At 37.2% G+C, this 23,254-nt stretch overlaps 1 protein-coding gene across 2 annotated transcripts in view; it reads right to left on the minus strand.

The window, feature by feature from the left end:
• PEX1 (peroxisomal biogenesis factor 1) overlaps positions 1 to 23,254 on the minus strand; it is a 68,900-nt gene that overhangs the window by 17,822 nt on the left and 27,824 nt on the right. For both annotated transcript variants that reach the window (XM_081102345.1, XM_081102344.1), the window contains 14 exons: positions 22,932 to 23,015; positions 22,625 to 22,739; positions 21,775 to 22,541; positions 20,079 to 20,198; positions 18,383 to 18,506; positions 18,049 to 18,152; positions 17,100 to 17,182; positions 15,836 to 15,968; positions 10,929 to 11,025; positions 9,146 to 9,316; positions 7,532 to 7,686; positions 3,699 to 3,888; positions 3,317 to 3,483; positions 1,730 to 1,864 (listed from right to left, as the gene is read on the minus strand). In XM_081102345.1, the coding sequence (XP_080958471.1) occupies positions 1,730 to 1,864; positions 3,317 to 3,483; positions 3,699 to 3,888; positions 7,532 to 7,686; positions 9,146 to 9,316; positions 10,929 to 11,025; positions 15,836 to 15,968; positions 17,100 to 17,182; positions 18,049 to 18,152; positions 18,383 to 18,506; positions 20,079 to 20,198; positions 21,775 to 22,541; positions 22,625 to 22,739; positions 22,932 to 23,015 (2,445 nt within the window). The remainder of the gene's footprint in view (positions 1 to 1,729; positions 1,865 to 3,316; positions 3,484 to 3,698; positions 3,889 to 7,531; positions 7,687 to 9,145; positions 9,317 to 10,928; positions 11,026 to 15,835; positions 15,969 to 17,099; positions 17,183 to 18,048; positions 18,153 to 18,382; positions 18,507 to 20,078; positions 20,199 to 21,774; positions 22,542 to 22,624; positions 22,740 to 22,931; positions 23,016 to 23,254) is intronic.

A 23,254-nucleotide genomic window follows, 5' to 3' on the forward strand; every position in this document is an offset into this window, starting at 1 on the left:
AACAAGGTCACAGTTATTCCAGAAAAAAAGATAGGAAAATTTAAACGTTACAGTGTTTCTCCATTATTGCCAGAATACTCATGTAACCAGCTCACAAAAAAATCATGTGATAAAAGAAAGGTAGGCATAAGTCAATTGCGAAATACTATAAACTGGCTTTCAGTTTATAAATCAATTTTGAATAAGGTTAAAATATATGATTCCTTTGCCTGAAACCTAATCACTCTTGATAAACTAATACTGCTGGTTGCTGAAACTGTACAACTAAGATATCAGAACCCAGACTAGTGGACTATGAGACATGCTGGCATGTCCCTTCATTACCACACTCACCTTGTATCTGAAAAAACTCAGACCTAGTGTGACACAAGTGAAGATGAAATAGCCATCAGTAAGAGAACCACAAACCCAGCTTCCTGCCTGAGTGTGGTCTCCAGTCCTTATCTTTTAGGCCAGCCGTGGGTAAACTACGGCCCACGCGCCGGATCCGGCCCGTTTGAAATGAATAAAACTAAAAAAAAGACCGTACCCTTTTATGTAATGATGTTTACTTTGAATTTATATTAGTTCACACAAACACTCCATCCATGCTTTTGTTCCGGCCCTCCGGTCCAGTTTAAGAACCCATTGTGGCCCTTGAGTCAAAAAGTTTGCCCACCCGTTTTAGGCTTTCTTCTCCCTTCAAATATAGTGCGCTCTTTGATTTGACTATTTGTGTATAATTCCATTTATAAAGCATGAAGATTTGCCTTAAGAGCATAAGCCCTACAAAAGACAGGTGGCTCATTATTCAATTTGCTCACAGCTTTACTAAATGGATCACTGCTCCTACTAGCTTTCCAAATATCAGACTAACCCATAAAAAATAATGGTGCGCTGGCTGGTGTAGCTCGGTTGGAGCGTCGTCTCGTACGCAAAAAGATGGCGGGTTCAATTCTCCATCAGAGCACATACCCAGATTGTGGGTTTGGTCCCCAGTTGGGGCACGTTCAACCGATAAATGTTTCTCTCTCACACTGGTATTTCTCTCCCTCCCACTCTCTCTACCTTCCCCTTCCATTCTCTAAAAATCAATTGAAAAAAAGAAAGAAACCTAAATGGTGGTGGTGAGAATGTGGAGAAAGAAGCACCCTCATACATTACTGGTGAGAAAGTAAAATGGTGGAATCACTGTGAAAAACAGTTTGGCGATTCCTCAAAAAGTTCCCATAGAATTAAAATATCACCCAGCAATTACACTCCCAAGGTATATAGATTCAAGAGAATTAAAAGCATGTCCACACAGAAATTTGTAGACAATTTATAGCAGTATGATTCATAATATCCAAAAGATGAAAACAACCCAACTGTCCAGTGATGAACAGATAAACAAACTGGCATATCCATACAATGGAATATTATTCAGGCATAAAAAGGACTAGAGTACCTGCTACAACTTGGATGATCCTTGAAAACATTATGCTAAGCGAAAGAAGCTAGACACAACAGGTGGGACACAGTTCATGATTCCTTTTATATGACATGTCCAGAACAGGCAAATCCATAGAGACAGAAAACAGATTACTGGTTGCCAGGGAAAGGAGGGAATAGGGAAAGGGATAAAAAAGTTTTGAAACTGGAGAGCATTGTGACTGCATTAAATGCCACTAAATTATACACTTTAAAATAGTTAATTACATATTACATAAATTTTACCTCAATAAAAAGAAAAGACAAATGCAAAACATACCTTGACACTAATAAAATTCATTCCACTCTCTCGTGCAATTACCCCAGCTAGTAAGGTTTTTCCTGTTCCAGGAGGGCCATACAACAGTACTCCTGTTCTCTGTCGTATGGGCAAGTTTGCAAATAATTCTGGGTACTGAAAAATACAAAAATATGACATCTCAAATCTAACCAATGACTAAGCAGCAGCCAAAGATCAATAAGTATTCAGATGGGGATAATTGCCACCTTTATTAACAGAACAATGATAGAAAATAAAATTATCACTCAAAATAATAAACAAACTCCTTAGATTTTTCCCCCCAATTAAATCATGGAACACATTCTACACAAAGTGCATGTAGCTGCATAGAATTTCTTTCCATTTTTTTCTGTGTGTGTGTTTTTTTAATACTATAAACGTACTACAGCCCTAGCCAGTTTTGCTCAGTGGATAGAGCGTCGGCCCTGGGACCAAAGGGTCCCCAATTTGAATCTGGTCAAGGGCACATACCCAGGTTGTGGGCTCATTCCCTGGCCCTGGCAGGGGCACGAGTGGGAGGCAATCAATCAATATGTCTCTCTCACAAATCAATGGAAAAATATCCTTAAATGAGGATTAAAAGAAAAAAGTACTACATTAATAAAAACCAGTCTTTTAATAAGTATACGTATACTGCTTTCCACTTACATGGTTCATGGGCAAGTTCTGACAGCTATGCAAATTCAGAGAAAGAAGAAATAATGGAAAGGCTTGGGTAATGATAACAGACAGTAAAATTTCCCATTTGGTTACATTAACTGAGGTCCTTACCCATTTCTCTCCTCTTTGCCTAGGTCCCTGGTCTCATGCAATGATGCTTCTCTCTCAGGTTTCCAATTTAAACACACTCACCCCTAGTCACTACCTTGTGAACTGAAGAACAATCTACATTTGCCCCTATATTCTGCCATCTGCTTGGTCACTCTGCCTTTCCAGAACTGACACGCGGAGGAGTCTGGAAATGTGGCTTCATCCATCAGTTCTGTGGCCTAGATGACTCTCCACCTCCCAGTTATTCCTACCTATTTCTGTTCAAATCCCAGCTGACAGTTCATTTTGCTTTAGTACAACCTGAATGAGTCACACAAAACATAAGAATTATGAAATTCACATAAAAATGTATTTAATGTGCCCAACCAGGTTTGGCTCAGTGCATAGAGCATCGGCCTGCAAACTGAAAGGTCCCAGGTTCAATTCTGATCAAGGGCACATGCCCAGTTTGTGGGCTCAATCCCCAGTGGGGGGTGTGCAGGAGGCAGCCAATCAATAATTCTCTCTCATCACTGATGTTTCTCTCTCCCTTCCTCTCTAAAATCAATTAAAAAATATATTTTTTAAAAAAGTATTTAATGTAAATACCACCCCCACTTTCTTTATAATCTTCTTATGGGCAAGGAGTACATCTAATATTTAAAAAGTCTGTTAGCGTACCAAAAAATAGTGCTGGACATTTCTTTGGTTACTAAGAAAATACTTGTTGAATCAAACTGAGAATGGGCAGGCCAACACATAAAGCCAGTGACTCAGTGGATCTCTAGGAGTAAGTACTTGATTTTTTAAAAGTACCTTGGCTGGTAACTGGATGGTATCCATAAGGATCTGCCGAACTTCATGTAATCCACCAATCTTATCCCAGCCCAGGTCCTGAGGTTTATGCAGGTTGACGTTTCGCAGAGATGCAGGAACAAATCCTTGGAGAGCCTTTTGGAAGTCCAGTGTTGTTAAAAGCAATTCTGTTTAAAAATAAACAAAACTTCTTTTGGTAGTCATATCTACGTATGAATTTTCAAAAGATGCCATCTACTTAGCTGACAATGCCAATCTTCTACTCAACCAACTACATATTTGAATACTAAAATGGAATATATTTAATTTGTCCCTTACTACAATTACATTTCTCCACCATGGAATAAAGATTTTAAATTTTGGTTTTAATGGTAAAACATACCTTCCCTGGTGGATATACTCTGATGAGAGAGATGAGAATGTATGGCTCGATCCACGAGCACTGTAAAATCTCTGGCCACAAACCCTTCAGTTTCTTTAGCTATACGTCGCAGGTCAAGGTCAGTGAACTTGTTTATATCACAGTCCAGTTTATTTTTTATTACATTATGCAGAATTTCACATCTTTGTTCCTAAAGAAAAAACACAAAATTCAAATTTCTAATTTTTGCTCAGCTGTAAATTTTAGTACATATACTTTGAGAACTATCAGGTTGGCGTAATCTACCGTGACAGAAAGCAGACTGGTGATTGTCTGCAGATGGAATGGGGGAGGGATGGACTGCAAAGGGGCACTAGGAAACTTCTGGGAGTGATGGAAATGTTTGCTACCCTAATTGTGGTGATGGTGCCATGGTATATACACATGTTAAAAGTGATCCAATTTGCCCTGGTCCATGTTTCTAAGTGGTTAGAGCAGGGGTGGGCAAACTTTTTGACTCGAGGGCCACAATGGGTTCTAAAACTGGACAGGAGGGCCGGAACAAAAGCATGGATGGAGTGTTTGTGTGAACTAATATAAATTCAAAGTAAACATCATTACATAAAAGGGTACAGTCTTTTTTTTTTTTTAGTTCTATTCATTTCAAATGGGCCGGATCCGGCCCGCGGGCAGTAGTTTGCCCCATGCACTGAAGCGTCTTGGGTTTGATCCCAGTCAAGGGCACATATCTGGGTTGCAGGTTTGATCCCTGACCCAGGCCAGGGTGCACGCAGGGGGCAACCAATAGATGTGTCTTTCTCACATCCATGTTTCTCTCTCCCTCTCTCCTTCCCTCCCTCCCATTCTCTCTAAAAATCAATGGGAAAAATATCCTCAGGTGAGGATTAACGACAACCAAAGAAAGTGAGCAAACTGTACATTTTAAATAATGAGTTTGTCTTCTTCAATTATACCTCAGTAAGTTATAAAAAAAATGTGATAAATAATTGCTATTTCTTTCTTCATTAAGAAAAGCCTTTTTTAGTAAAATCTGGTTTCTTTCAGAGTGTTTTTTTGTTCCTATAAAACTTATTTTGTAAAACATGTTCAATGGCCAAAACCACTATCATTTTGTTATCCTATCTAATAATAGACAAATATGGTAATTGACCATACCTTCACTACGCCTCCCATTGGCTAATCAGCACGATATGCAAATCAACTGCCAACAAAGATGGTGGTTAATTTGCATACGTAGGCTCCATGTGGTGTAGCGAAGACTGATGGCCTGGGGCCGGCGGAGCAGCAAGGCCTCATGTCCCCGGGGCCGACAGAGTAGCGAGGCCTGATATTTCCGGGGCCAGCGGAGCAGTGAGGCCTGACGGCCCCAGGGCCGGCAGAACAGAGAGGCCTCACGACTCCGGGGCCAGCGGAGAAGCGAAGCCTCACGTTTCCGGGGCCGGCTCCAGCCAGAACTCAGCCAGAGCGAAGGCCTGGGCTCCGGGTGCCGGAGGCAAACCAGTGCCAGCAGCCAGGGGAAAGGAAGGCCTATTGCACGAATCTCTTCGTGCAACAGGCCTCTAGTACTTAATAACAGGTATAATAATTTTATTCTCTTTTTTTAAGATATGTATTTATTGATTTTAGAAAGAGAAGAAGGGAGAGGGAAGAGAGACAGAAAAACATCAATATGAGAGAGGAACATTGATCAACTGCCTCCCATACCCCCCCCCCCCCGAATCCGTACTTCGACCAGGGATGGAACCCGAAACCTGGGCAGGTGCCCTGACGGGAAATTGAACCGGAGACCTTTTGGTGCATGGGGCAATGCTCCAACCAACTGAGCAGGTCGATACTTCTATTCTTCAATAACAGTTAGTTAGCACAGGGGTGTTGAGTATTTAGGGTAGATGCTAGGTAAGAATTTTAAATAAGAAGTTAAAATGTGCTTGCCAGTCCCAGATGAGCTATCACCACATAAACCATCATGAACTTGAGTCCCCAAAGGGGACGATGTGCCTTATGTTCTTGTGAAATCATGATTTATAATATGAAATATATATTTGGTTTTTGTCCTCATGTCTGGCACCGATTTCCTAAAACTCTTCGAATTTCCTAAGTGATGAGAGTGATAAAGGTGTCCTGACATTCACAACAAACCCCTTTCAATCACATCTGAGTTTATGTTAATGAGGTGACTTTGGGAAAGCACTTAAGATGGGGGCTGGTTGGCAGGGGAACCAACTGTAATTAGAGAGTTGAAACCTCCCGACTTCCCAGGATCGGAGTGGGGCTGGAGACTGAATTAACTGCCCATGGCCAATGATTTAATCAATCATGCCAGTATTTTATGAAGCCTCCATAAAAATCCAAAGGAGCAGGTTCAGAGAGCTTCTAACTTGGTGAACCAGACACTTCTGTGTGCCAAAGTGCTGCGCCCCAAGCTCCATGGCACAGAAACTCTTTTGTGAGGACAGGATCTCACCCTATGTATCTTTTCATCTAGGTGTTGATTCATATCCTTCAACATCCTCTGTAATAAACTAGTAGTCTAGTGAGTAAACTAGTATCCTAAATTGTGTGAGCTGATCTAGCAAATTAATTGAACTCAAGGAGGGGGCTGTGGGAATCCCTGATTTATGCAGTCAAAGTGCAGGGTCTGAGTATTTAGGGTAGATGCTAGGACTTGAAATTGGACTGGACTTAAAATCAACATCTGAAGTGGAGGGCTGTCTGTGATAGTGTCAGAATTGAGTTGAATTGTAGGACTCCCGGCTGGTGTCCAAGAATTTGCTTAGTGGTGTGAGGAAAAGACCCACACATTGGACTGGATGCTGAAATCAGTGAATACAAAATATTAGTGCTGTCAAAAAAAACAAAAAACAGTTTGCCTGGCCAGTGTGGCTCAGCGATTGAGTGTCAACTCATACACCAAGAGGTCACAGGTTGGATTTCTGGTCAGGACACATGTCCAGGTTGTGGGCTTAATCCCCAGTAGGGGGGTACAGAAGGCAACCGATCAATGTTCCCCTCTCATTGATGTTTCTATCTCTACCTCCTCCTTTCACTCTCTCTAAAAAAATCAATAAAGCATATTTTTTAAAAGTTTAATCAAATTTTTATAAGATATTTATTTGCATTGTCATTGCCCTTATTCATTAAGAAAAAATGCTTGAAAAAGAAATTATGTGAGGTGTTGGATGTGTTAAGATGATTGTGGTAAATATTTCACAATGTGTATCAAATCATGTTGTACACCTTAAATCTATGCAATTTTGTCAAGTTATATGTCAATAAAGCTGAAAAATCCTAATTTCCATGATGTATTTACACATTCCACCAAAAAACTGAAGTAGTTCAGAATTTTTAGGTTGTTTCTTTTAAAAGGAATAAAAAAAGAAAACTAGTTTGAAAAAAAGAAGAAATGCTATTTTCAAAAAAGCCATTTCCTCAGAAAGTACATAGTAATATTTCAGGCAGTTATACATGAAAATTGTTTCTAAGCACAATATGCACCAAATGTCACCTTTTAAAATATTCTTAAAATACATTTTTTTTTTCTATTTGACGAGACAGAGAGAGAGAGAGAGAGAGAGAGAGAGAGAGAGAAAGAGACACTGATTTCTTGTTCCACCTATTTATGAATTCATTAGTTGCTTCTTCCATGTGCCCTGACTGAGGATTAAACCTGCAACCTTGGTGTATTGGGACGATGCCCTAACCAACTGAGCTACCCAGCCACGGTCTAAAATATTCTTAAGATCACTAACATAAGCATAGAGCCATAAATCAATAAAATTGAAACAATTTACATAAAGGATATACTTCAACAATTTTCACAAGCAGTATGTTACCTGATCAGGAGGATGGATATGCTGGACACACTGAAATATGTGAATTCCTTGAGGAGAAACAAGTGAAGGATGCAGGGAATGTTGAGACTGGCTTGTGGCAATCAGTGCAACCAAACTTCCCATGGAAATAAACTCTTTCAAAATATTGTTCAAAGCTAGAATCAAGCAATACAGTGTAAAAGCTTAGTAAATCTAAACACAGAAATTTTAAATGAAAAATAATGATAATCTAAAGTCATGCTCTAAGGTGGAATATGAATGGTTAGTCTCCTTCATATTTTTTTAAAATTAAATCTTCTATTCATTCAATGCACTCATTTATCTATTAAGGACCTAAAATTTTTAACCTGGCTCTAACCAATCTAATGGAGCAGACATAAGAGGCACTGAATGCTCAGAAAAATGCCTAGTGAAGTTCCTTACTTCTGGATCGATGCAGTAAGTGAAAAGGAGTCTCTGAAATAAATATTATGGAAGGGTAATAACTTTCCACATTGTGTTCTGTAATAAAGCAAAATATAGCTCAATGAGTTCCTGAACAATCGCTTTCCACCCCAGGACTTGCAGGTTTGGGTGGTTATAGGTTGACAATGAACCAGGCATTAGTAATGTGTATCTGAGTCCTGACCTAAGAATTTGCAGCATTTTCTTAAACACCATACTTACAAGCCTTGCAAATGCTATAGGATTCAAATGTGAGATTAACATGGTTTATAATAATCCAAGCCACTGTGTTGCATTTTGTATCTATTTTGGCTCTTGAGAACCTTGAGGCAGCTGAATGCTGCCAAATCCTCTACCCAGTGCCCCTGCCCCCAGTCCTCTCCTCGAATTCTAAGCTCCAGCCATGGGTTATTCCCTAACACACCATGATTCTTGTACCCCTGTGCTTTGCCTGTGGACCACACTTTCTTTGGTTTGTATTAGCATGAAGCTACTTCATGCTAATTTCTACTCCCCCATCAAAACTCATCTCAGTTATCAACTCCTCCAAGAAGCCTTCCCTGTCAAGTCCTTACCCTCATACGACCCCCAATTTGGGGTATGTGTTCCTATAGTGCCCTGTAATACTCCAAGCAGAGCATACTGCCCACCTCCTAGTTGGGTCACCCTGGTCAAATTACCTATTCTTTGAATATCTCTTTCCCACCTGTAAAACCAGAATATCTGCATGTAGAGTACAAAGCAATCTGTAGCCCAGAAAGGACACTCATCACATGGCAGCTACCATTATTTTTATCAGTATTCTAAATTAAAATTGTCTGTTTACTTTTCTCTCTTCTCCCAGACTTTGAAAATAAAGACTGCACAAGCAATAGACAAATATTTGTCAAATGAACAAAGCAAGAGTAAATCTGTACAATTAAGCAATTTCTTATCAGTACAGGAGAATGAAAAGGCCCCAAATCCCGATCATGAAGTTGCAGAATTTCCACACTGCTCTTATTCTACAGATTTTTGCTAATACAGACCAAGTGTAGAATGCTATCAGAAGCTCGAGACATAACAGCATATATTCTTTTCTCTGAAGAGAGAAGATTTGCCATTAAGACTAAAAATGCTGCCTGATGAAAGAAAAGGGCCTGAAGCCAGGGATGGGTGTGTTGCCATTACCATGCGCCAGCCTCTGGCTCTGCACCACCTCAGGACCCCGCTCGTGCTCCGGTGCAGCAGGCAGGCCAACAATGAGATCCAGGTCGTCCAGCAGAACAACAGAAGGCTGCCTCCAGGCAGCCTCTGAGAAAGCTGCCTCTAGGGTTTTTTGTATGTTTTCAAGCCTTTTTCCTTAAGACAAAAGATATGAAGTAGTTAATGTTATTTCAGGGTTGGGAAAGCTCAGGCTACCATTTTGAAAGCATTAGAAAAGCTCAATATTAACTATTAAAATTTGATCCATATTTTGTTAATTACCAATTTTTAAAATTTGTTAATCATTGACATGGTTTAGTTAATACAGCGTCAAAGGATGAAGGAATTTTATAAAACTGAAAAAAAGGAATATGCTACTATAATTTCTGAATGTATGTATTTATACCTCACCTCGTTCCATATGGAATTTCAGGTGGCTTACAACAAAATAGTAAAATAAAGGCATATTGTGGGAAAATGTAAATGAGAACAGGGGATCAGGATTTAGATAAAATCAAACACAAATGATCCTAGAATTGCTGTATATGAAGAATAAATTTGGCTTTAAAGTTCCTGGTGAATTATAAAGTCTTAATTTTCAAAGAATGGAAAACATACCAAATCATAAACCAATGTAAGGAGTTATTTAGCTGTAAAACAAAATTTTCACATGAGGCTTCAAACAGGACTGGAGATGGGGAATCTCTCCAAAACCACCTTTACAGCATATGGAATAATGGGTTTCGCAAGCTATTTCTACTTTCTTACCATATACTAGATAAAAAAACAACAATCTGAAATTAAACAATGAGTTGGAACTATATGGTAGAGGTAGCCAAAGAGGTAAAAATAACTACTCAATGGGGGGGATGAGGACACATTTGTAATACCTTAACTAATAATAATAAAAAAAAAAAAAATAACTACTCAAAGTAAAATCTTTCCAATTGTTTAAAAACAATGTTAAAGACTTTTAAAAGTACAGAAGTGCAGCCCTCGTTGGTTTGGTTCACTGGATAGAGTGTTGGCCTGCGGACCAAGGGTCCTGGGTTCCATTTTGGTCAAAGGCACGTGACTTGGCAGCAGGCTCCTCCCTAGCTGGGGCCTTGGTTGGGGCTTGTGCAGGAGGCAACCAATCAATGTGTTTCTCTCACATCGATATTTCTATTTCCCTCTCTTCCATTCCTTCTAAAAAACAATGGAAAAATAGCCTCTGGTGAGGATTAATAGAAGTACAGAAGTGCATTTGGTAAATTGTAATTCACTTCGCTGTCCACTTCTACTCACCTTCCCTCCCGAGGCAACCGCTCTGCCAGTTTCCCATAACAATTCAGGGATAATTTATACCCTTTAGAGCAGGGGTGGGGAATAGAATCATTTGGTCTGGTCCTGCCAATGCATTAGGGGTGAGTTAATTAATGTTTGACCAAATATAGCATGCTAATTTTTAAGTTGATAATTTTGTATGGTCCCCAAATTACATTATAAATATTCAAATAGCTTTTGGCAGCAGAAAGGTTCCCCACCCCTGCTTTAGAGTATATTCTAAATACTAACTTTCTCCGAGTGGCATTTTCAGGAATACAGTCTGAGAGTTTTGGCAAGAAAAAAAATGGCCTCCATTCATATGGAAAGTTTAAACATTTTTATTAAATACATTAGAAAGCCAACCAAAGATTTAAATTTTTAAGGAATTTAAGATTAGATATTTGTATTTATTACAATAACAGCATTTAAATAATCTGTTTTTCTACCTGGACAGTCATACCTCTTAAAACCTTACAGTCAACCATCTCCACATGAGCATCCAGTGTGTCAAATGCTTCCTTACAGAGCGCTTTGGCTAGAGTTGACTTTCCACTTCCCTACAAAATAATTAACTCATAAGAACTCAAAATATAGTCAGTCACAGAAATAGCCCCTGTCACTGTGGCAACCACAAAAATTAAGGCTCATCAATCAAGTACACACTATTATATGACAATATAGCTAAATAAAGCTGGGGTGGGGGGGCAGGTGACCCACATCCCTGGAACTCTAGGATCACTTTACGGTGAGTGACATGTAACAAGTAACAGGAATGAGAGGGCACCTGGATTCATGAACTTGTAAGACAGCACTGCAGGATAAGTGGGAAAAACTATTTCCTAAATACTCAAGTCTAGCAAAGAGAACACATTATATTCTACAAAGAAACCAGGAGGTTCCAGCTTCCTAGCCTTAATAGCAGGATTCAAGTATTCTATAACCATACTAAAGGTAAACAGATGACAACACAATATCAGGAATATAAACCCACTAAAAGGGGCACTTCCCCACCCCAACTCCAACCTCAATTTGTACTAATACTAAAAATAATAAATTGCTTTGAAAAAAAGGGGAAAAAAGAGTATACACCAATTTAGCTGCTGTGTGAGATATGCAGTGGCTACCAAAGCAGGGCTTTTTTTTTTAAAGCTTACAGGAGCTGTATGTATGCATCCTATGTCATTATAGTGCCTACATGGCAAATAAACATCTAATTTGGTTTTTACAATTTGTTAGTTAAAACAATCACTAATATGTAAATCTTTTCTCTTTAAAAACAGGTAATGCTTCATTATTTATTAATAGGAGGAAATAATGTGAACATTCAACAATTATTTTAGATAAATAAAACTTATTCCTATTTAATTTCAAATATTTTTAATGAAAAATATTACCCACTTCTCTTATTATCTTAAATAAACTATAACTTTAATTCAGTTTCTTAGTAACTTGACAATGTAACTTGACCAATTAGGGTACAATGAAGCCCGCAGAGACTATTAAGGTGGGTAGAACAGTTTACTTTTCACATGAGGTAACTCCAGGTTATATAGGGTTTTGATCCAATGTGCACTTTTTAATAATTTTTAGAACATACATAATAATTATAAATACTTAGTAGAAAAAGCTAAAAAATCTCTGGTAATCATCCCACCACACAGAAGTACCCTTTGCCAAGTGTTCTGATATGTCATCCTTATAGGCACTCCACTAACATTTATGCAAATTTATAAAGGTGGGATTATAGTATTCATGCAAGTTTGCAGTAAATCACCGTCCTCTTTATTAATAAATATAGAGCAGCATCTGCTCCCTAGTATACCACCACTGTGGGATGTATTGGACCACAACGTTCAAAAAGCCCCTTAAGTGTATATTTATGCTGCTCCCAATTTTTAATTATTATAAGCTAAAATAAATATACACATACATACATATGTTTACTTGTCAGATTATACCTTTAGGATAAATTTCTAGAAGCAGAATTCTACATCAAAACCTTTGTTTTTACATACTTAAAATTTTGCTAAGTATTGCTAGAGTGCCCCCTTAAAAAGCTCAACACTGGTAGATTTTTATAGTTCTTTTAATAAATATTGATTTCTTCCCTCATACTACTATTATTTCTTACCACTGTTGTTTTGCCTAGCTTTAGCAACCCTACATTATTCTAATATGTTGTTTTTCATTATTGTGGACTAAAAAAACAGCCAAGGTTTTAATGCAAAGTTGAAATTCAACAGGCACTCAACAAACACTACCATCATCATAGTTTACAGAATTACATTTATATCTGAAGTCAATGGGTTTCAAAAAGAAATTAGGGGTGTTGTGGGATAGGTCCCACCAGTCATAATCATTTTGCCTAGTTAGAGGGCTTTTTCTCCTTACTGAAAATAATTCACATTTGCACAGCACTTTTTAGTTTACAGAGCCTTTTCATGTATATTATTTCCTTAAATGAGGTGATTCTAAGAAGGCAAATAAGACACAGAAAAATGCCTGAAGTCAGGGCCAGTAAGTACATGACCGACGTGGGACTCAAATCCAGGTCTTCGCTTGTTCTCCCTATTGGCCACGCTATCCTACATGAGACTTTGGTTTCTGAGTCAGCAGGAAATTCCTTTTTTCAAAAATAATATTCTACCATGATACATTTTGAAATTTGACATAGATAATCTAGAAACCACAGAGTATCTGCTATATTTTACTAGCTTTGCACACCTGGGATAAAGCCAACTTGATTGTGGCATATAATTCTTTTCATACATTGATCTGATTTGCTAATATTTTGTTGAGAATTTTTGTATCTATGTTTATGAGAGATAGTTTGTAGTTTTCTTTTCCTGTAATGTCTTTGTCTGGTTTTGGTGTTAGGAAAATGCTGGCCCAATAGAATGAGTTAGGAAGTATTATCTCAGCTTGTATCCTCTGAAAGAGACTGCAGTGAAGTGGTATTATTTCTTACTTGTTTGGCAGAATTAACCCATGAACCCATCTGGGGCCTGGTGCTTTCTGTTCTGGATGACTATTAATTATTGACTCAATTTCTTTCATAGATATAGGCCTTTTTATATTGTCTGTTTCTTCTTGTGTGAGCTTTGGCAGCTTGTCTTCCAAAGGAATTGCTCTATTCATCTATATCATCATATTTGTGGACATAGAGTTTTCATTACTATTACTATTTTATTATCTTTTTTTCTATCCTCACCCGAGGATACATTTCTTAAATTGATTTTTATACAGAGAGAAGGGATGGGGGAGAAGGAGGGAGGGAGGGTGGGAGAGAAAGAGAGAGGGAGAGAAGAAGAGAGAGAAATACTGATGAGAGAAACATCCATCAGTTGCCTTCTGTATGTGCCCTGACTGGGAATCGAACCTGCAACTTTTTGGTAAATGGGAGGATGCTCCATCCAATCTAGCCACCTGGCCAGGGCACTTTATTATCCTTCTAATGTCCATGGGAAATTTATCGATACCCCCCTTTCATTTCACATATTGGTAATTTGTCTCTCCCTCTCTCCTCCCTCCCTCCCCCTCTCTCTCTCTCCCCCCGCCCCAACCCCATGTGTGTTTGTTCTAATTTTTGATTAGGCTGTTACACAGGAGGTTTACTTTGTAACAATCCATTTGATTTACAATTTGTGCACATTGTTTTCTGTGTGCTCCACTTTCAACTTAAATAATGCAAATTTTATCATGGCCTTTTCTTGATAAATTCAAAATACTTTTTTCTCTTCTTTTTCCAGTTTTATTGAGCTATAATTGCCACATAACTTTCGGTAACTTATACAACATGATGATTTAGTATACTTACTGGGAACTGACTACCCCAGTAGGGTTAATTAATGCCTCCATCATCTCATGTAATTACCATTTCTTTTTTGTGGTGATAACATTTAAGATCTACTCTCTTAGCAACTTTTAGGTATATAATACAGTACTGTTAACTATTATCACGGTGCTATACATTAGATCATCTCTCTTTTTATTTTTTCTTAGCTTGGCTAGAGGCTTATCAATTTCATTGGTCTTTTCAGAGAACCAGGTATTTTTGTTTCATATATTTTCTCTATTGATTTCCTGTTTTCAATTCATTGATTTCTGCTCTAATTATTATTTATTTTCTTCTGCTTACATTGAATTTCATTTATTCTTCTTTTCTAGTTTCCTGAGGAAGAAACGTAGATTACTGGAGTAGTTGCTATATTTTAAACAAAAATCAGAAGAAAGCAACTGGGCCAGTAACAGGAAAAAAGGTTATACTAGAGTTAAAAGTGAACAGAAATTTTAAAAGCCTTAAAATTTTGAACTTCAAAAAAGCATAAAGACTCACAAAGATCAAACTATACCCCTGGTGACAATACTTTTAGTAGAAAATAAAACTATAAGCCCTTTAAAAGGCCAGGGACCCTCTAACAAGATTGACAAGGTTTAAAAAGAGAGAAGATACAAAGCACCAATATCAGAAAACAGGACTTCACAGCAGATTCCGCAGTCATTAAGAGGACAAGACAATACTGAGAACAATTTTATGCTCATAAATTCGACAACTTAGAATAGAACAATTCCTCAAAAACGACAAACTACCAAATGTCTGCCAAGATAAAAATAGACAAATAAGGAAAATTGAATTTACAATTAAAAAGTTAACAATAAGAAAATCTCCAGGTCCAGATGGTTTTATTGGCGTTTTTACCATTTAAAGAACAATGAACACCAATTTCATATAACCTCTTCCAGAAAATAGAATGGTAGGAAAACACCTCTCAATTCTTTATTACCCTGACAGCAAAACCAGACAAAGAAATATTCTGTACGAAAACAGAAAATTATAGGCTAATATCTCTCATGAACTTAGATACCTTATTCATCACGACTTTCCAATATCTATTAGTAGGCCCTCAAAAATATTGAATGAATGAATGCTTTCAATATCTCGTATTAATCCTATATAATAAAAGCCTAATATGCTAAGTGCTCAACCGTTTCACCAGTTGCTATGATGCACACTGACCACCAGGGGGCAGATGCTTCGACCGGTAGGTTAGCTTGCTGCTGGGGTCTGCCAGATCGGGACTGGGTGAGACAGGCCAGACATGCCCTGGAGCCCTCCTGCAGTCTCTCCCCAGCCCCGATCGTGCACCAGTGGGGTCCCTCAGCCTGACCTGCCCCCTTGTAATCCAGCACCCCTTAGAGGATGTCAGAGAGCTAGTTTCGGCCCAATCCCCACAAGCCAGCCAAGGGACCCCACCGGTGCATAAATCCGTGTGCACCGGTCCTCTAGTAACCCTATGTAACAGATGGTCAGAACTCAGAAAGGAATTAAAAGTTATTAATGAAAATGAGCATATTTTAACCTCATACCTTTCCTCCTGTGAGTAACACGGCTCCATTCCTAAGTCCAGCCACAAGGGACATTAGCTGCCGAGACAAAGGGCGCCCCAGGAGACTATGGGTGATGTGCTCCATGGAGGATACACCTACGGAACTCACTCCTCTGCAAAATATGTAAATTGTTGCATGATAAAACGCTGAAGCAGAATAAAACCTAGCTATAAAAAATCATAAAACTTTCCTTCCTAGGATAATGATTTTTAAAAGAGGAACATCTTACTCTTCTTTACTTGAAAGTATATGAAATTAATGCCAAATCTGAGGTACAGCTTTAAAACTAGTTTTTTACTTTCAAACATGTGCAAAACTAAGTTTGTCCAAATAGGACTCCTTAAGGAATCTGTCTTAACATATACAAATAACTCCCTCAGAATGATTTTTAGTTTGGTAATCAACATAATCATAAACGGGTGCTTTAGAAATGGTATAGGATACTTGAAGACTTATTTCCTCTTAAAAACTGCCTTTGAAATCAGCTTTGATCTGTAGATTACAAAACATAAACTTCAACCTACTTCCTGTCTGACTGCCAATTTACTTCTGATAATATCAGAAATTCCTAAATTAGAGACTGAACTAAAGAAATTTTACTTTATACATGAATATTATGCTATATTTAAACATTATTACCTTATGGTTTAATTATTTTAATAAAACATTTACAGACTATACTATTAAAGGAAATCAAATCACTACTATTACCTCTACTAAAAGCCTCTGTGAAGAATTCTAAGAGGTAATGTTTATATGTCATTTCATACTGTATAAGTGATTTAAAAAATTAAGAGGTTCTTTCAGATTTGTCTAAAAGTTGAAGAAAACAAATAATCCCAATTAATACATTAATAAGATACTAAAGGAATAACTTAATTTGAAATATTTTTAAACATTCAACTAACGTTTTCAAATTTAACTTTCACAATAAATTTATTAGCTCTAAGAATTATTGTTTTATTCAAGCATACATAAAACCAGGTCAAATCTAGTTGCTTTCTTCTCACAATCAAATCTCAAAGAAAAATTTCTAATAAGTTTCAGACTTTATCTAAGAAGACAAGGCAAATTACTAAGCTAGGTGTGAAAACAGAAATAATCCTTGAAAAAATACCTACTAATGCATTAGTAAGATTATTCAATGACATTAATATCTACTTTAATACTGACACATAAAAACCCTGCTAGAGATAATGTTGAACATGTCTCTAAACATGCTAGTTTGGCCATAACTTCTTACCCCAAGCAGTTCAGCTTTAAAAAAGGAAGAATAAAGTCAATTTCCTCACTGTTTTCTTCTTTTAGCATAGGATCTAGAAGAACCTACAGTAGCAAGGAAAAATCAGTTTTACATTTCAAAGCTGTATCTTTCGCCTGTTTTTCTTGGGTCCCAGAAAACTGAATTTCTGATTGTTACACCAGAGAGAAAAGATATAGTGTGCATGCAAGATCATTATTTAAAATAGCCTTGACAACAATAATTTACTCATCCAAGGAACACAAATATTTATGATCAACAAGCAGTAAAAAATGTTACTCCTTCATGCATTTTATAGACCTATCTTTATTTGCAAATTTGATTTGTGTCACATATTCTTTTCACAATTCTTAACTTATATTTTCTCTAAATCATATTCCTTCAATTAAATTTTAAAAGTAGAGAAACAGTGTCTACTTCCAAACCACTGAAATTCTAAATGACTTCAGAATCTTCAATTTTACAATGACAACAGTAAGTATCCTAACTAAAACATAATAGTCTAAAATAACCACTTTAAAAATACTTCTGGAAGAAAAGTGATAATATTTGTAAAGAGCTGAGAATTTACAAATTGCCATAATAATATGAATTGTGCAGCAAAACCGCAAGTAAAAATCTGAATTTTAAAACTCAAACCACTAAAGCTAAGTTTTCCTTTGTTTCAAATACAGGAAGGATTTTAAATCATGATCCATTTACCAGTTAACACCATCAACTCTACTCCTGAAACTAAACTATGCTGAGGAATTGATTTTAAATTTAGGATAAATCAACAATTTATTAGGTAAGTTAAAGAGATTATAGAATAAAATATTTTAAATCAAGTTATTCCTTATTTTATCAATTGCGCTTCTAAGACACTTTAGCATGCAAGGAGTTACAAGTAAACTCATATCATTTCATTGAATGTTCAATAAGTTGTAATTACTTGTACTGTGATCTTCTGCAGCAGATTAGTACTCAACAGAAAAATATTCTTTTCTTTTTCTTTTTCCCAAGAATGAACTATATTCAGAGAAAACTCCTTCAACCCTATGGAAAAGAAAGTAATAAACGTATAGTACTGAAGCTGAGATGAAACACTATAAGATTTTAAATATCAAATTTATCTAAATATAACTAGAGGCATTCTTTGGGATGTAAAATCTGTTTAATTACCACTGTTATGTTTCCTGTTCACACGTGTCACAAGTTGGAAAAACAATGAAAAAATTTTATGACTTCTTCAATAGGAAAAATATCAAAATAACAAATTTACACACCATCTTTAATTTCCAGCTTAATATAGTCTTCCTCTGATATTATCAAAGGAAGTGTGGTTGTAGTAGACTGCTGTAGCCATGAAGAGAACACAGTTTTTATGTTTTCTTCACTTATGTCTTTAGGCTGGAAAAAAAAAAAAGAAAAGTAATAAATTATACTAATAGCTGACCTTAACCTTAACATCCTTCTTTTAACACCTTATCTTGCTAATAAAATGTACACCTTACCAAACAAAACCAGGAAGATGTTCACATTCTACAGGCATACACCAGTTTCTAAAGAATTAACAGAGTAGAAAAGTAAAACAGTCTAGCATTCTCTGAGGCTGAAAGATTAATACTAAAACAACATGGGAGAAAGTGTTTTAAATTACATAAATGTAGCAAAAATGTCAACTTTTTAAAAGCCAAAACTGATCATATTTGTATTGGCACAACATATATAAGTGTACTGTTTTTTTGTTTTTTTTGTTTTTTAAATATATTTTATTGATTTTTTACAGAGAGGAAGGGAGAGAGAGAGCTAGAAACATCGATGAGAGAGAAACATCGATCAGCTGCCTCCTGCACATCTCCCACTGGGGATGTGCCCGCAACCCAGGTACATGTCCCTGACTGGAATTGAACCTGGGACCCTTCAGTCCGCAGGCCGACGCTCCATCCACTGAGCCAAACCGGTCTCGGCTATAAGTGTACTGTTTATTAAAGACTCTTTGTTTCTCAGAAAGTTACTCACAGAATTACACATGATCCAGCAATTCAATTCCTAGATATATACGAAAAGAATTGAAAGCAGGGACTCAAACAGATAGATGCTGTACACCAACATTCATAGCATTATTCACAATAGCCAAAAAGGTGGAAACAATCTAAGTATCCACCAACAGATCAATGGATAAAACAAAAAACAAAACAAAAAAACCTGGTCAATGAATAAACCAAATGTGAGGTATACATATATATATATTATGTATTATTCAGCCATAAAAAGGGATCAAGTTCGATATATGCTACAACATGGATGAACCTTGAAAACATGTAAGTAAAATAAGCCAGACACAAAGGACAAATATTGTGTGATTCCATTTATATGACATATCTAAAATAAGCAAATTCACAGAGACTATAGATGAGAGGTACTAGGATCTGGGGGATATGAGGGTAGGGAGTTACTGCTTAATGAGCACAGAGTTTCTGTTTGGGTGATGGAAAAGTTTTGGAAATAGATAGTGATGATGGCTGCACAACATTATGAATGGAATGCCACTGAACTGTACACCTAAAAATGATAAAACAGCATTTTTATGTTACACCTATTTTCCTATGATAAAGGGTGGGGGGATTTATTTGCCCTTTTAACAAAAAGGAGTACTGCATTATTATTCTTTAGCTAAAGCAACTGTAAAACATTTTTTTAATATATTTTATTGATTTTTTTACAGAGAGGAAGGGAGAGGGATAGAGAGTCAGAAACATCAATGAGAGAGAAACATCGATCAGCTGCCTCCTGCACACTCCCTACTGGGGATGTGCCTGCAACCAAGGTACATGCCCTTGATGGGAATTAAACCTGGGACCCTTGAGTCCGCAGGCTGACGGTCTATTCACTGAGCCAAACCGGTTAGGGAAGCAACTAGAAATTTTACAACACATCTAAAACAATTGTGATATACTAGTAACATAAATTTTAACTTACTAAGTTTTCTCTAGGTTGTAATTTTAGAGATCTTGGGATTTTAGGGATCATTTCCACAGGAGTTATCCTGACTACTGCATGCATTTCTATATTTAGTCTCTTTCTCAGGTCATCTGGAATCTGAAATTATAAAATAAACAAAAATATAATTATGTTTAATGCTTGATTAAAAAATATTCCATAGCATAGATATTCATATTAACTTTTATGAATTCAGGTGAAATTATATATTATCATGATTCACAGTATAAACAGATATTCAGGTATTGTTATATCACAAACATTTCAATTTCCTCCTACATTTCTTTCTTTCAACAACCTCTTCAGAACGTGCTCAATGTCGACCTATCAAGTCAAGCCTGTTTGAGTACCTGATGGCAACTACTGGCATCCTTCTTGGCCATGGCTCCCAACCTTTAAAATAGGGTGCGAAGTACACACTCCTCACTGCTCTCTTCTGTGGTCCCCAAGACTTTACCATCATCACTCCTTCACCCCGTTCTCATCACACAATTTCAAGGAAATAAGAGGGTATTCACACTTCATGGCAGAACCATTAATAAAGGTGATAAGTCATAACAAGTTCAGCCTTGGACAATGCAGTGGGGTCTCCTAAACTGAGTTTTGAGGTAACAGAAAATAATGAGGCAATGGTCCAGCGATTTAGAAAATGATGTAGATCAGAGATTAAAATTTTGTAAGTTGCCTGCATAAAGATCATAGGTTCCACTGTGAGAGTAAAAGAAATCCACAAGGGAAGCCCCCACCCCTTCCTACTTTTCTTCACTATCTTAATAATTTCTTCCCTTTTTCACCATAAAGTTTTACTTTACAATAATGGTTCAAAATTAGGTTCAAATAAATGGGGCTTGTGACTCATTTCACAAAAGTGCAGCATTCATATTTGAGGCCAGGAAGAGAGGGTGGGACACTAGCTGCTCTGTCTACTTTCTCTCCTGTCACACACAAGTGAAAGAGTCGATACCAACAAAGTAAGCAGCTTCTGGGTACATTCCAATCCAGGTGCTGTCAGAGGCAGCCATGGGCCTCTCCTTACACTGGGCATTCCCCCCAATACATAACAAATCCTTTCTTTGCTTTTAAGAACTTGGAAACAGACGACGGAGGAAAAGACCACGTGAAGATGGAGAAAGAGATTGGAGTCATTCAACCACAGCTGAAGAACCTGTGCCTGGAGCCACCAAGACTGGAAGAGGCAAGGAAGGATTCTCCCCAGAGCCCTTTGGAAGGAGTACAACCCTGTCAACACCTTGAGAGAATAAATTTCTGTTTCTTATTAAAAAAAAAAAAAAGAACTTGGAAACAAACATTTGCAGGTATTACAGGTGTGAGGCTTTATAGGGTATCCCAATCTAAGCATGAACTCTAGAGTCGCCCTGCCTGGGTTTGACTCCTAGTTCTACTTACTAGCTATTTAATCCCTGGCAAGTAATTTTGACCTCTCTGGGCCTGCGCCTAAGATTTTACTGTCAACGTTTACTTAGGCAGAAAATACACAATCATTACCCAAACAAGGACTTCACCCTACAATCAGAATGTGTCCCTGCAGGGATTTTAGATACTTTTTATTATACTGGCTTTCAATTAACATACAAAACATTATTCCAATTCATAATTTGGGGAAGTTCAAACAATATACAATTATTTCCTCCCTAATTATAAAATTTATACTAACCCAGACTTTCCCAAGATGAAGAGCTTCTACATTTTTGGTGTATTTTATAGCATTCTTCAATTCCTCAAGTCCATTCCAGACTACCTTTAGCACACAGGTCTTACCCGCTACTTGACTATGGTCTGGGCTAACTTGTTTTTGATCTAATGGTTCTGACACCTGCTTCTCTTTTTCAGGTGACAGGACATTTTGCTTTGTTTTACTTTGCTGTTGCTTTGGAGAAAGCAGTTGAATTAGGTTTCCATAGGTCACAGTAAAGCTGGGCTCTGCATCAAAATATTCTTGGTCCCATGGAAATACATGAATGGCAGAGTGTTTGTGAAACACAGATGTTGCTGATGTGTTGCATACACTGGGAGGCTGAGATTTGCACACTCTGAAAATATTTCCTAGAGGAACAACATGTGACTGCATATTTTTGAATGCATTGATTTCAGTTACACCCCAGTAGGTCTCTTGTTTCTTCTCAGACCCAAAAGAAAAGATGCTTCCTATCATAGACCATAAGCTTGGGACTGATGGTGAGTCCACTGTATCCTCGGGATCTGTTTCATTACACCCAGTGACTCTTCTAGTATTTGACTGAAGTTGCTTGGTTTGGAGTTCTTTTGCCAATCCTTTATGATCTCTTCCATAATTGTGAAACGTTTCATGTGTATTATCTGCTTTTGAAAATGTACTCTCTTTGGCTTGGCGGGTCTTTGGCTGAATGAGGAGTCTGGTGTCATTCTCCAACCTTCCGTAAGTAACAGCTGGTATGAGTGCAACTGCATAGAAAATAAAGCTCATTAGTGCACGTTCACCTCTGCTTTGGACTCAATACTGTGTCGTACAGTATGATGGCACCTACCAATTTGGATAAATATGTAAGTTTGTTGATCAACCCAAACAGGAAAAATGGCTTTTGGAAAAACTATTCGAATTTGATCTAGAAGATGCTGTTCCAGGGAAGCAGCATGCAGTTCCTAGAACCAACAACAAAAAGATCAACTCACTTTACATTTTGTCTACTCCATATCTAGTAGGAAAATCTCAAGTCATTCCTATAACTCAGACCAACTCAGAATATAGGATGAAGCTCAGAGAAATCTAAAAACACAGATATTGTGAAGTAGCTTAATATTAAACTAGAATAGTTCTTATTTTATATTCTTTACCAGTATCTCCCAATCGTCTGCTGAGAGAGGTTCCACCTCAACTTGTTGACAAGACACCACATGGGAACATGGCTTGAGAAATACCTGGAAAAGATTAAAAATATAAAACTACTTTTAAAAGACATTTTTGTATCCCTGAAAAATAAGTTCTCCCTTTAGGTATGTAATAGAGAGAGAGTGTGAGTGTGTGAGTGTGTGTGTGTGTAGTCCTTCACTTGACCAATATTAATACTTATTTTTAGCTAGGCCTTGATATACTCAGCATTTTAGGAAAAATTATTTCATAATAAATTATAGCAAAAAGGAAAATACATCCTAGTTCA

This window comes from Myotis nattereri, assembly GCF_964212035.1.
Source record: "Myotis nattereri genome assembly, chromosome: 11".
Lineage (NCBI taxonomy): Eukaryota > Metazoa > Chordata > Mammalia > Chiroptera > Vespertilionidae > Myotis > Myotis nattereri.